General features: G+C 37.4%; 1 protein-coding gene across 12 annotated transcripts in view; it reads right to left on the bottom strand.

Moving 5' to 3' along the window:
- Positions 1–14,270, bottom strand: part of BCAS3 (BCAS3 microtubule associated cell migration factor) — a 586,860-nt gene that overhangs the window by 481,676 nt on the left and 90,914 nt on the right. For all 12 annotated transcript variants that reach the window (XM_071210528.1, XM_071210535.1, XM_071210533.1 and 9 more), the window contains one exon: positions 7,974–8,046. In XM_071210528.1, the coding sequence (XP_071066629.1) occupies positions 7,974–8,046 (73 nt within the window). The remainder of the gene's footprint in view (positions 1–7,973; positions 8,047–14,270) is intronic.

Raw genomic sequence — 14,270 nt, 5'->3', positions numbered from 1 at the left:
TATGAAGATTGAGTCCAATTATGAAAGATGTTTTACTGTGGTTAGAAGTATTAGCTAGCTAACTAGTCTTCTCCTGTTCTATCCAAGCACATGTGTTTATTGAGCAACTAAAACATGGTTAGTGCCACATATAAAAATGATAACTTTGTGGATATATTGTATTAAAATATATTATTTAAATTAATTTCTTTTATTTAAAAATCAATTTTATTGTTACATATTAATTGAGCATATAATCCATCCAAAGTGTACAATTATTGTTATTTGGTATAATCATCACACGGTTGTGTGTGCATTCAATTCAATTATTATTAAAGCATTTTCATTATTCCAATAATAATACTAAAATAAAATAAGAAAACAAAAAAATTCATCACCTCTCAATCTTTCTATGCTTCCCTTGCCATACATACCTGAATTTAAATTATTTAAATTAATTTTGCCTGGTTATTCTTACTTCGTAAAAAAGTCTTGGCGTTAGATATTCTGGATGACATTCTGGGCCTTCAGTAGCAGCTTCTGTAGTGCTAATCTAAGAGGAACTCTTATCTATTGATATTTATGTTAAGCCTACAGTTGTAACTGTGTAACATTCGTTTACACACCCAAATCTACAGACAGAAGTAGGGAATAACAGAAAGAACAAAAGGTTTTGAGTTGCAAAGAATTGGATATAAATCACTAACTGTAATAAACTAGAGTCAATTATCAAAAGTTCTCAGGCTCAGTTTACTCGTCTGTAAATTGGTGGGTAGTATGTAACTGTGCTGAAATCTTTTGAGGACTAAATGAGGCAATGCTTTCAAGACAGTATTTAGTATAACGTCTGATACATATTAGGTGCACTTATTACTTGGGTCAGAGATAGGAAAGATAGCCAGGGAACAGAGTTTACCAGGAGTTTCAGACTTTTTTTTTCAAGACAGTATTTAATATACCTGTTGTGGCTTGGAGCTATGTACCAAGAATATGTACATATTTTTTTTTGAGTCTAACATATATTGCCAAATTTGGAGGTGTATAAATTTAGAAGATAGAGTTTTTTCATGTAATCATATTTTCCCAATGGATTACATACATAGTCTTAATCTTAAAATGTGGCCCAATTGAATGAGGACAGGCCTTTGTTACTGGAATCCTTTATTAGCAGAATGAAATCGAAACACAGAACAAGAAAGAGAGGGAGTAGCCAGAAGCTGAAAGTCAGCAGAAACCATCCCCCCAAAAAGGAAGCCAGGAAAGACTGCCATGTTCATTGCCATATGACAGAAAAGCCAGGGACCAAGAATTGCTGGAAGCCAGCCCCAGATGCTGCAATCTCTGGGAGAAAGTATTGCCTTAATGACACTTTGATTTTTAACTTCTCCTAGCCTCAAAACGTTGAGCCAGTAAATTCCCATTGTTTAGCCAACTCATTGCATGGTATTGGTTTAGCACCAGGAAACTAAAACACCATCTTATCCAGCACTTCTGCTACAGGTGTGTTGAGCTTCATGATCTAACCCAGTATTTATATTTATATATTTATTCAAGTAGATTTAAAATTGCACATATTTAAATTTTATATTTTGATAACTTTTGGCATGTATACACCCATGAAACCATCACTCCAATCAAGATAATGAGCATATCTACCACCACAATAGTTATCTCGTACCCCATTGTAATGTATCCCACTCCTGTCCCTCTCTGTGCTCAGAGGACGCTTGTGTCTATGTAATGAGTCTCTATGAATAGCCGTGAAGACTTTCCTTTGCAGTAATGTTTTTTGGGAGATACTTTACTGTCATATAGTTTCATGTGAATATACAATACAGTGAAAAATACAAAGGTCGGAGACCTACACTACAACTTAAATCTTTCCATCTAGAACTAATTCATTAAATACTAAAGACCTTGCAGAGTTTCTCTGTGTAATCATTTCAAAACAGTTTTTTAGTCACCAAAAAGGATGCAGTCTTGACATATAAATGGAAAACAGATTGTGTTTTTGGCTGACACTGTTATACTGGTTTAAATGTTTCAGTCAACTTCAGGCTTAGATTACAAGATCTGCAAATTAAAGGAAAATCAAAAGGGAAAGAACATCTGCGGAGATTCTGACTTTGTGGAATTCCATACAGTCAAGCTTACTCTACTTCTGGTGGAATAGGGCATGTATATTGTGAATAAGCCTGAGAAAAGAATACTGATGGTTTTGTGTCTTTATCCTAAAGACAAAATTGAAGAAAATTTAGCAATTCGTTATGAATATCCATGACCATTTCCGAATCAATTATTTTTTTAGCAATTCTTTTGGGAAAATCTTTTGTTTATGTAGCTATATGGTATTTAGCAAGAATAAAACCTTGCTAAATCTCACTGTGTTGCTTGATGGTTTTCTTGTATGATACTTATATAGATATAGTTGATAGAGTAAAGTACAACATAGCCTCAGTGAGATGTAATTTTTGCTGCTTCTGGACTGACATGTGCATATTATTTTAAAATGTTTGCTTTAGCCAACATATAAACAGACTGAAGATTCATATAACGGGGCCAATGCAACTATGGACTAAAGTACATTTATTATTATTATTCTAGGAATGGAAGAACTTAGATCATTGATATAAAGGCAGTGGCCATCTGCGTTTCTAAGGGGAAGGAGAGAGAAGAATAGGTATAACAAGGGGGCATATTTGGGACGTTGGAATTGTCCTGCATGACATGGCAATATAGGCCATTACACATTTTGTCAAAACCTATAAAATTGTGCAAGGCAAAGTGCAAATTATAATGTAAACTATAGTCCATGGTTAGGAGCAATGCTTCAGTATATGTTCATCAATTTTAACAAACATACCACACTAAAGAAAGATGTTGTTAATGGGGGAAAGATTGGGAGGAGAAGGGTGTGGAGTATATGGGAATCACCTATATATATGTGTGTATATATATGTGTGTGTGTATATATACATATACATATACATATACATATATTTTTTTTTTTTTTTTTGAGGCACTGGGAACTGAATCTGGGACCTCCCATGTGGGAAGGAGGAGCTCTACCACTTGAGCCACATCTGCTCCCCTCCCCACAACTTTTTGCATGCTGTCTGCTCTCTGTGTCCATTCACTGGGCAGTCTTCTGTCTATTGTTTTTTTTTCCTCACACACCCCCCCTTGCGGCTTACTTCCTGTCCTGCTCTCTGTGTGGTTCACTGTGTGCACTTCCGCATTTTTGCTTGTCTCCCTTTTTGTTGCATCACCTTGCTGAGTCGGCTCTCCGGGGTACTTATGGGCCAGGTGGCACGCCGTGGCACCAGGGCCAGTGGCTCTCCCAAGCATGTGGCAAGCCTGCCTTCACAAGGAGGCCCTGGAATGCAAACCCAGGGTCTCCCATATGATAGGCGGGAGCCCAACTGATTGCACCACAGCCACTTCCCCCATATATTTTTTTTAACATTTTTTTTTATTCCCCTCTTTCTCTCCCCCTCCCCACCCTGCCCTGCTGTTTTTGCTGTCTGTGTCCATTCGCTGTGTGATCTCCTGTATCTATTTCCCTTTTTGCCTTCTCTCCTCATCTTTCCCCTCTAGGATTCACCAGGATTCGATCCTGTGGACCTCTGATGTGGAGAGAGGGTTCCTGTCAATTGCGCCATCTCAGTTCCTGGTCTCTGCTGCACTTCGCCTTGACTCTTTTTTTGCGCCATCATCTTGCTGCGTGACTCACTTGCGTGGGCACTGGCTCACCACACAGGAACTCGGTTTGCTGCACAGGCACCAGGCTCACCATGCAGGCACTGGCTTGCCACGCGGGCACTGGCTCACCACACAGGCACTCATGCAGGTACTCAGCTTACCACATGGGCACTCAGCTCACCACGCAGGCAGTGGCTCACTACGCGGGCACTCATGTGGGCACTTGGCTCACCACGTGGGTACTCACGCGGGCACTCAGCTCACAGTGTGGGCACTTGGCTCACCACACAGGCACTTGCATGGGCATTCGGCTCACCACGTGGGGGTGTCCCCACACCCCAGCTGTCTGCTTTCTGTGTCCATTCACTGTGTGTTCTTCTGTGGCCGCTTCTATCCTTATCAGTGGCACCGGGTATCTGTGTTTCTTTTTCTTGCATCATCTTGCTGTGTCAGCTCTCTGTGTGTGCGGCGCCATTCCTGGGCAGGCTGCACTTTCTTTCGCGCTGGGCGGCTCTCCTTACGGGGTGCACTCCTTGCACGTGGGGCTCCCCTACGCGGGGGACACCCCCACAGGGCAGGGCACTCCTTGTGCGCATCAGCAATGCGCATGGGCCAGCTCCACATGGGTCAAGGAGGCCCAGGGTTTGAACCATGGACCTTCCATGTGGTAGGCGGACGCCCTATCCATTTGGTCAAGTCCGCTTCCCAAACTTCTTTCTTTATCAGTGTCAGGAGGCAGTTAAATTATATGGTTTTTAAGATTCTTTCCACTTTCAATATTCTATGATTCTCTCCATGTAAAGGTCACCTCTTCATGCCGCATAATGTATGTCATTTAGACTCATGCTATGTTAATGAGTTAAACATTCCTTAAGGTCTGCCGTAAGCTGCTGAATAATGTTACTTTTGTGCTATATTCAGAGTAGCCAACAAGATTCTAATAACAAACAGCTACATTCTAGGATCTGTTTAGCATACAAAAATACAATGAACTTTGGTTTCCTTAGTACAGTATGTTTCCCCTCTGTCTTCCAAATTATCACACAAGGCATTGACTTAATCCCTGGATTAGTAGAACAATAAATATTATCCAGTTCCAAGACTTTAAATGGCTTATCTGTAATGATTATGGTACAGTCTCAAAAAAAAATGAAATAACCCTAGAATACTGAAATCAAAGGCTTTTTTTTTTTTTTTTTTTTTTTGCTTTTATAAAGGGTATTTATCTGGGGTAAACCCTTACAGTTACAAGGCCTAAAGAATCCAACTCAAGGTACCTTAAGAGGTATTTTCTCACCCAAGGCAGTTGCCACATGTTGAAGTAAGATGGCAGGCATTTAATGGATGTCATCAATGCAATAAGTTTTTTAAAAATTGGGGGCATGGTGCAATATGTTTATTTTAAAGGATAAAATATGAAAAAGAACCAAGATTCTTCCCATATTAATTTCCCCACTTAACTGAAAAGGCATTACAAATTGATAAAAATGAAGTTATATATTAAAAAATTGTACTGATTTTTCCAAGAATTATTTCATAGGAAATACTGTGAATATAAGCAAACCACCAGGTACTCACTAGTACATGTGCCAGGGAGTTGGAAGATAACCTGCACAGCTTGTACCTCTCCAAAGGAAGGGGAGAGATGTCTAGGATTTTGTGTCCCACTGGCACTGACGGGTGCAATACATATGGCTCCTGAGATTAAGAGCTTTTCTCATTCATACAAAGCATAACTAATTTTCAAATAAAGGACTAGGATGACTGTATAGCAAATTTATTGAAATTCATTTAGTCTATAATCCATCCAAAGTACACAATCAATGGTATTTGGTATATGTGCACATTTTTTCTCCTTTCCCTCAACTGACTTAAAACGTAATTGTAAAGATAGTACAGAAGGTTCTTATACACCCTATATCAGTTTACCCTACTCTTAACAAATTACATTAATATGGTACATTTGTCATGATTAATGGATCAATATTTTTTCTTCATGATTTTTCTGTAAATTTAAAATATTCTACAATAAAAGTTTATTTATAAACACAATTTTATAAAATAACACATATGCCTGCATTGTTGGGCCCAATAAGATATAGAAGTATAATATATGGGTATTATCTTTTGCAATAACAGCACAAAGAATGTGGGTGACAATGTATTGTTGGGCTTGTGACATTAACAGATATGTAGGGAAGCAGATTTGGCCCAACGGATAGGGCATCCACCTACCACATGGGAGGTCCAAGGTTCAAACCCAGGGCCTCCTGACCCACGTGATGAGTTGGCCCAAGAAAATTTCATCACCTATTGATTCTTTAATTTTTAAACAGGGTTTCCTTTAATTCTTTGAACATATTTATAATATCGACTTTAAAATCCTTATCTATAAATTCTAACATCTATTATCTGCTTCCCTGCCCCCTCAGTATGTTATACTTTCCTGTTTCCTTGCATGTCTAACTTTTATGTTGAAAACCACACATTTTATATAATATAGTATGGTAGCTCTATATCTTATGAAATCCATCTTTCTCTACAAGGAGCAGTTACTGATGTCTCAGGTTCAATTTATTTATTGTCTTATTATTATTTTGTTTTTATTCTAAAGACTGGCTTCCTGTGTCTATGTAGATCAACCAACGATTTAATATGGGTTTAACTCAAATACACCAAGTCAATAAGGCTATTTGTGTGTACGAATAGGGGAGCACATTCAAGGATAAGTCTGTTTTTCCAGCTTTTACTTTCCCCTCAGTCCTTTCTTGACTCTTCTGCACACATGCATGCAGCCTCAGCCACCCATGATCTAAAAGAAGCATTGGCCTGCCACTCCAAGTTGAGTGAGCTCATTTAAACCATAATATAGAAGCTGCTGGTTCTCACAGTCTTTCCGAACCTGGCAGAACCTCTGTATCAACCAAGCTGGAAGGGGAGGAGGGTGATGGGTTTAGGAGAAGCCCAAGTCAAGAATGCCATAGACTCCCACTCTTTGTAGGCAAAGTTCAGTAGTTTCTCAAGCAAAACACCTCTCAGAGTGTTATAAGCCTTTGGTTGAGTTCCAGACCACTGAAACAGTTGTTTTTACCTATTCTGCAAATGACTTTAGTTCAAAGGCACAACCACTCATCATTCTTACATGTAATTTCTCCATTTTCTGTTCTACTGCTATAGCTTTATAATTTACATTGGAAGTCCTTATTGATCTACTGTAAAACTCCTCATTCCTTAATATCCAGCCTATGTCCCATCTTCTCCATAAAGCCTTCTCTCATTAATCCTTGCACACTGTCTCATCTCCCTTCTTTGAATACCCATTATACATCATTATTTCATAGTAATTTTGTAAATGTTGTGCTTCTCTTGCAACCATATCATTAATTCCTTAGGAAAAGCAACTGAGTTTTCATGCATTTATACATAACAAATACAACACAGTGTTAGCTGAATATACAGTATATTCTCAAGGCTTAATGCCTGATTCAACCCAAAAATTTCATGCAAACAGTAATCAACAAAGAACTAGGAATAGCTATAGTAATACTGGACAAAATGGACTTTAAAGCAAAACTGTTTTTATAAAAGATAATAGTTATTTTAATTGTATTTTAATATTCTCTCATCAATTGAAACAACAGTACCACACCAATGTGAAGTGTCAACAACAGAGGGGTATATAGGAATGCCGTATTTTTCCCATAACTTTTATGTAAGCCTATAAGTACTCTAATTAAATTTTTTAAATTACAATAATTTTTAAAAAACATTATGTTATGTGAAAGAAACCAAACACAAAGAACAACATATGGCATGCTTCCATTTATATAAAATGTAAATACAAATAAATCTATCAAGACAGAATTAATTAATGGTTTTATAGGGCTGGAGAAAGATAAAGGGATTGTGAGGTGACTGCGAAGGGGTCTGGAGTTTTTCCTTTTTGGAGTAATGAAATGTTCTAAAATTGATTTTGGTAATGAATACACAATTCTGTGATTATTCTAAAAGTCAATGATTGTACACTTTGCATGGATTATACAGTATGTCAATACATCTTAATAAAACAGCACCAGGCACATACTATTCTGAACATGAGAAAAAGTGAGCAGAGAAATAACAGGGCTAGTGCCTGAGAAAACCCTAAATAAGTTTTACTTTTTTCCTCTTAACTCTTATGAGAAAAGTCATATAGTTACAGCAATTTTAAGACATCAAAGTTTCCTCTGGAATGCTAATACAAATAGTTCATTTGTAACCATGATTCAGACTTTAAAAAGAAACTTCCTTACCCAGAAGATCCAATGCTCTTACAAACACCAAGGAGGGGCCTTTTTTCAGCAAAGTTGTCACACTTCTGAGCACCTGATAAGGAGGATAAAATAAAATATACACTCTCAGAAGTAATCTTGTATACTCCATGACTAAGAGACAGCAAAACATTTTTTATAAATTGATACAATTTATATACTTACCCAAAGTAAAATAGAAAACCTAGATGAACCTATATCCATTAAAAACAATGAACCAGTAAGCAGGTGAGGCTCAACTGATAGAGCATCTGCCTACCATATAGGAGGTCCAGGGTTCAAACCCAGGGCCTCCTGGCCCATGTGGTGAGCTGGCCCATGCACAGTGCTACCACATGCAAGGGGTACCATGCCACATAGGGGTGTCCTCCGCATAGGGGAGCCCCACGCACAAGGAGTACGCCCTGCAAGGAGAGCTGCCCCGTGTGAAAAAAGTGCAGCCTGCCCAGGAGTGCCACACACAGAGGCAGACATAGGAAAACACACAGTGAACAGACACAAGACAGCAGACAATGGGGCAGGGGTGAAGGGAAGAGAAATAAATAAAATAAATCTATACCCATGGGAGTAGATGTAGCTCAGTGGTTGAGTACCTATATGTATGAGGACCTCATGTATGAGGTCCTGTGTTCAAACCCTGGTACCTCCTAAAAATAAATAAAATAAAAATAATTTAATTTAAAAATTAAATAGACTGTATTTTTTTAAAATCAATGAACCAGCATTTTTAAAGTCTTTTTTCATTATTATACACATTTTCCATGAAATCAAAAAACCACTCTGCACCTCACCAACTAATTACCTAATGTATCAAAACTAGGTGGTTCAAGACAGTAAAAATTCTAAAATTATGGGTGATTCTCTCTGGTATACACAAATACAATAAATAGTCCTAAACAAAGTATCAGTAAAACTATAGCTAGTACTGCATTAAAATATATATATATAATTTCACAACAAAATTGGATTTATCCAAATAATAGTCTCACATCATAAAATCTATTAGTGTATTTCATCATATTAACATATCACTAGATGCAGTAAAAGTAAAAAATTCTATACCTAGTCATACGAACAAAAGAAAATAAAGATAAGTTTTCTTAACTCAAGCATGAGTATCTACAAAATAACATAAGTAATGTCTCAGAACAATCCCATTCACATCAGTAATAGCATAAGGATGACCCATGTTACCTTTTTTCCCCCACTGTTACCTTAAGACCAAAACTAGTCAAGAAAACAAACTTTGTTTGCATATGGCATGATTATCTATGTAGAAAAATCCCAAATAATCAACCAAAAAACTCCTAAAACACAAAAGAAATTATTTCCTATATATCGGCAATGAACATTTGAATTTTTTTTTTTTTAGGAGTTACAGGTGATTGAACCCAGGACCTCATACATGAGAAGCAGGTGCTCAACTACTAAGCTGCATCCACTTCTCAACAATTGAATTTTAAATAAAAAACACACCACTCACATTAGTACCAAAAATGTACAATAGGTACAATATGTAGCAATACATGTACAATATGTACGTGAGAAAATATTCCATGTTCATTGATAGTATTAAATCATTCCAAACTTGGCCTATAGAGTCAATGCAATTCTAATCAAAATACCAACAAGTAATCTTGTGAATATTGAAAAAAAAGATTCTAAAGTTTATATGAAGGGAAGCAGCTGTGGCTCAGGCAATTGGCCTCCTGTCTACCATATGGGAGATCTAGGGTTCGATTCCCTGGGCCTCCTGCTGAAGGTAAGCTGACCTAAGCAGAGAGTTGACCCATGTGGAGCACTGGCCCATGCAGAGTGCTGGTCTGTGTGGCAAGCTGGCCAGAGCTGAGTGCTGGCCCACACAGGAGTGCTGACCCGAGCAGAGAGCTGGCACAGCAAGATGATGCAACAAAACAAGACACAGAGGACAGACAAGACACAAAAGACCAGGGATCTAAGGTGATGCAAGAGATTGAGCACCTCTCTCCCACTCCAGAAGGTCCTGGGATCAGTTCCTAGTGCCACCTAAAGAGAAGACAAGCAAACACAGAAGAATGCACAGCAAAAGGACACAGAGGGCAGACAATGGGGGAGGGGGATAATTTTTTTTTTTAAGGTTTATATAAAAAGGCAAAGTCCAGAACAGTCAACCTAAAACTGCACAAGAACAAAGTCAGAGGACTGACTACCTGACTTCAAGACTTACTCTAAAGCTACAGTGATCAAGACAGTATGGAACTGGTAAAAGAATAGACAAACAGATCAACAGAACAGAATAGAGCCCAGAAATACACTCACTTGAAATAGCCAACTGATAATTGATAAAGGAACAAAAACAATTCAATGGAGAAAGGATATTTTCTTCACCAAATGGTGCTGGAATAACTGGACATCCACATGCAAAAGAAAATGAACACAGATCTTATACCTTTCACAAAAAGTAAGTCAAAATGGATCATAGTTCAACATGTAAAATATAAAACTATACAAGAAAATCTAGTTGATGTGGGATTTGGTGATGACTTTTGAGATATACCACCAAAAGAACAAACCATAAAAGGAAAATGGTAAACTAAACTTCATTAAATTTAAAACCTTCTGCTCTGCAAAAGACACTATTAAGAGAATGTAAAAAAAAATTTACAGACTGGGAGATAAAACACTTATCTGATAAAGGACTCGTATCCAAAACATTCAAAGAACTCTTAAAACTCAACAATAGGGAAAACGTACAATGCCCAATTAAAAAATGGGAAAATGATCCAAGTAGACACCTCAATAAAGATATATAAATAGCAAAATAAGCATGTGAAAATATGTTCAACATCATGTCATTAGGGAATTACAAACAACAGTACAGCTACTTTGGAAGACAGTCTGGCAGTTTCTTACAAAGCCTTATCAAACTATCCAGCAATCATGTTCTGGGTATTAACCCAAATGAGCTTAAAACTGATGTCCACACAAAAACCTATGTGCAAATGTTTATAGCAGCTTATTCGTAATTGCTAAAAACTGGATGTAAAGATGTCCTCCAATAGGTGAATTGATAAACTATGATTAATTCATATAATGGAATATTATTCAGTGATAAATAGAAATGACCTCAAGCCACAAAAAATATAGAGGAACCGTAATTTCTACTTAAGCCTATTGCTAAGGGAAAGTAACCAGCAATATGGTATGATTCCAACTAAATGAAATTCTGGAAAAGGCAAAGCTATAGAAATAATAAAAAGACCAGTCATTGGCAGGGGTTCAGAGAGACGGAAATCACACTGTAATGGAGGATACATTACATTTGTGCATTTGTCAAAACCTGAAGAGAAGCAGTTGTGGCTCAATTGATAGAGCGCCTGCCTACCACATGGGAGGTCCAGGGTTCAAACCCAGGGCCTCCTGACCCATGTGGTGAGCTGGCCCACACGCAGTGTTGATGCACGCAAGGAATGCCGTGCCACATATGGGTGTCCCCAGCATAGGGGAGCCCCACACGCAAGGAGAGCGCCCTGTAAGGAGAGCTGCCCCACGTAAAAAAAGTACAACCTGCCCAGGTGTGGTGCTGCACAAATGAAGAGTAGACGCAGCATGATGACACAACAAAAAGAAACACAGATTCCCAGTGCCACTGACAAGAATCCAAGAGGACACAGAAGCACACACACAGTGAATGGCCACAGAAAGCAGACAATGGGGGGGGCGGAGAAGGGGAGAGAAATAAAAAATAAATCTTAAAAAAAAAGCAACAAAGAACTACATAACATAAATAGTGAACCCTAATATAAACTATGGGCTTTAGTTAATAATCAAGGGAAGTAGATTTGGCTCAACGGATAGAGCATCCACCTATCACATGGGAGGTCCAAGGTTCAAACCCAGGTCTTCCTGACCCACATGACGAGCTGGCCCATGCGTAGTGCTGATGCGTGCAAGGAGTGCCGTGCCGTGCCATGCAGAGGTGTCCCCTGCACAGGGGAGCCCCATGCACAAGGTGTACACCCTGTAAGGAGAGCCGCCCAGAGTGAAAAAAGTGCAGCGTGCCCAGGAATTGCACTGCACACATTGAGAGCTGATGCAGCAAGATGACAGATGACACAACAAAAAGAGACACAGATTCCTGGTGCCACTGACAAGAATACAAGCAGATACAGTAGAACACACAGTGAATGAACACAGAGAGCAGACAACTGGGGGGGGGGGGGGCGGAGAAGGGGAGAGAAATAAAAAATAAATCTTAAAAAAAAATAGCTGAAATCTTAAAAAATAATAATAATATTGGCTCATCAATTATAAAAAAACATATAATACAAGATGTTAGTAACAGAGGAAACTGTGTGTATGTCTGCTGGGGGGGAGGTTAAGGGGAAAAAAAACATGCACAGAAACTGAAAACTACAAACTGCTAGTAAAAGAAATGAAAGGACAAACTATGTTAATGGATTGGAAGATGTCAATTCTGCCCAAATTGATATAACTTCATAAAAAGATCAAAATACTTGCAAGATTTTTTGTAGATATAAATAAAATTATGCTAAACTTTATATGGAAAGAAAAAGGAGCTAGAAGAGTTAAAATAATATCGAAAAAAGAGAACAAAATGGATGTAATCACTACAATATTTTAAGAGTTATCATATAACTTCAGTAATCAAGACTAAGTGGCATGGCAGAAGGATAGACACAAAAAATAATGGAATAGAAGAAAACACCAAAATAGAGACAAATACAGTGTAATGATTTTTGACAACAGTGTAAAAGCAATTCAATGGAATTCTCTTTCCATTTAATGGTTCTGGTGCAATAGGAAATCCAAAGGGGAAAAAATAATTTTGACCTAAACTTCATATCTTATACAAAATTAAGTCAAGCACCACTTATATAATAATCTTGAAAAAATCATTATAGAGACAGAGAGCAGACTAATGTTTGCTAAGGGTTAAAGATGATGGAGGAAGGGCTGAATATAACTATAAAGGGGTAGTAGCATGCGGAAGATCTTTGTGGTGATAGACTAGGTAGTTCTCTACCTTGACTGCAGTGGTGGCTGCATGAATTTACATGTGTGATAAAGTTACCTGGAACTAAATATACACATACATTATACCAACATCAATTTCATGGTTTTACATGGCTCTATGCCTATATAAAATGTATCTTTTGTGGGAACTGGGTGGAGGGTAGACAGGACCTCTCTGTAATATCTTTATATCTTCCTGTAAACCTATAATTATTTCCAAATAAAAAGCTTTTAAAAATAAAGGGGGGGGGAAGAGAGAGAGAGAGAGAGAGAGAGAGAGAATGCACAACCAGACACCACTGACTGTACACTTTGGATGACATATGCTTTATTAATATGTATCAATAAAATTGATTTTTTTAAAATGTATTGGTAAGAAGCTCACAATACTTATGTTCCAAATTACAATTGAACTTCACCTATACAGAGCCAATTTTTCACTCCATCATACTTTACTAAGTATAATGTGAAAAATTAATACCATTAATAACTTCACCTTCAACAATAACTATTTTCCTTCTCCTTCATGATTTCTGCAAGGTCTTTACAGTTTGTACAATGATTATATATATCAATTCGATATTTTGATGACTGAAAGATTCTGTCTTTAAAATGCAAACAGTAGTGGAAAGAAGGTTCGATTGTTATGCTTTTCTAAATCCTGAATCGAAGAATTTCACTTGTTTCCAATGATTTACTCTTGTATATCAACTTTGCTCTATAGAAAGTTCATCACATGACCTTTACCAAAGATTTATATTGTTCAGTTATATCCAGAGAAGGTAAGCCCAGCAAAAATTTTAAACTGCCATATAAAAGCTCTAACTTAAGAATAGCATAACCCTTGAAGCACCTAGTATTAATAAAAAGAAAATCTATGCAAATAGAAAATACAAAAAAACAAATAAATGTTAACAAAGCCTCCAAATTTATTGGAGGCAGAGCTTAGAGTAAAAAATATTCTTACTTCACATTTGAAAAACTATGTACAAAACCTTAACCCTGCTTCAAATAATTTTATTCTGGATGGTTTGAATAATTGTTAGTACAATTCTAGAATCCCATGAACATCATCGCTTTTAACCTGATTTTTTGTGCAATATAAATAGTAGCATGTACTCTCCATGAGGCCTAATGGAGTCATTAACCTCCCATAATATAATCCTCTAAATTGTAGAGGATTAACTTTATATATAAAATTGTGTATTTATTTGCAAGTACAATAGAAAGAATGACATTACACACACCTGTTCTACAGCATTT

The sequence above is a fragment of the Dasypus novemcinctus genome, chromosome 21, assembly GCF_030445035.2.
Source record: "Dasypus novemcinctus isolate mDasNov1 chromosome 21, mDasNov1.1.hap2, whole genome shotgun sequence".
In the NCBI taxonomy this organism is placed as follows: Eukaryota; Metazoa; Chordata; class Mammalia; order Cingulata; family Dasypodidae; genus Dasypus; species Dasypus novemcinctus.
The sequence above is the reverse complement of the archived record's forward strand: the minus strand, read 5'-3'. Positions and strand labels throughout refer to the sequence as shown.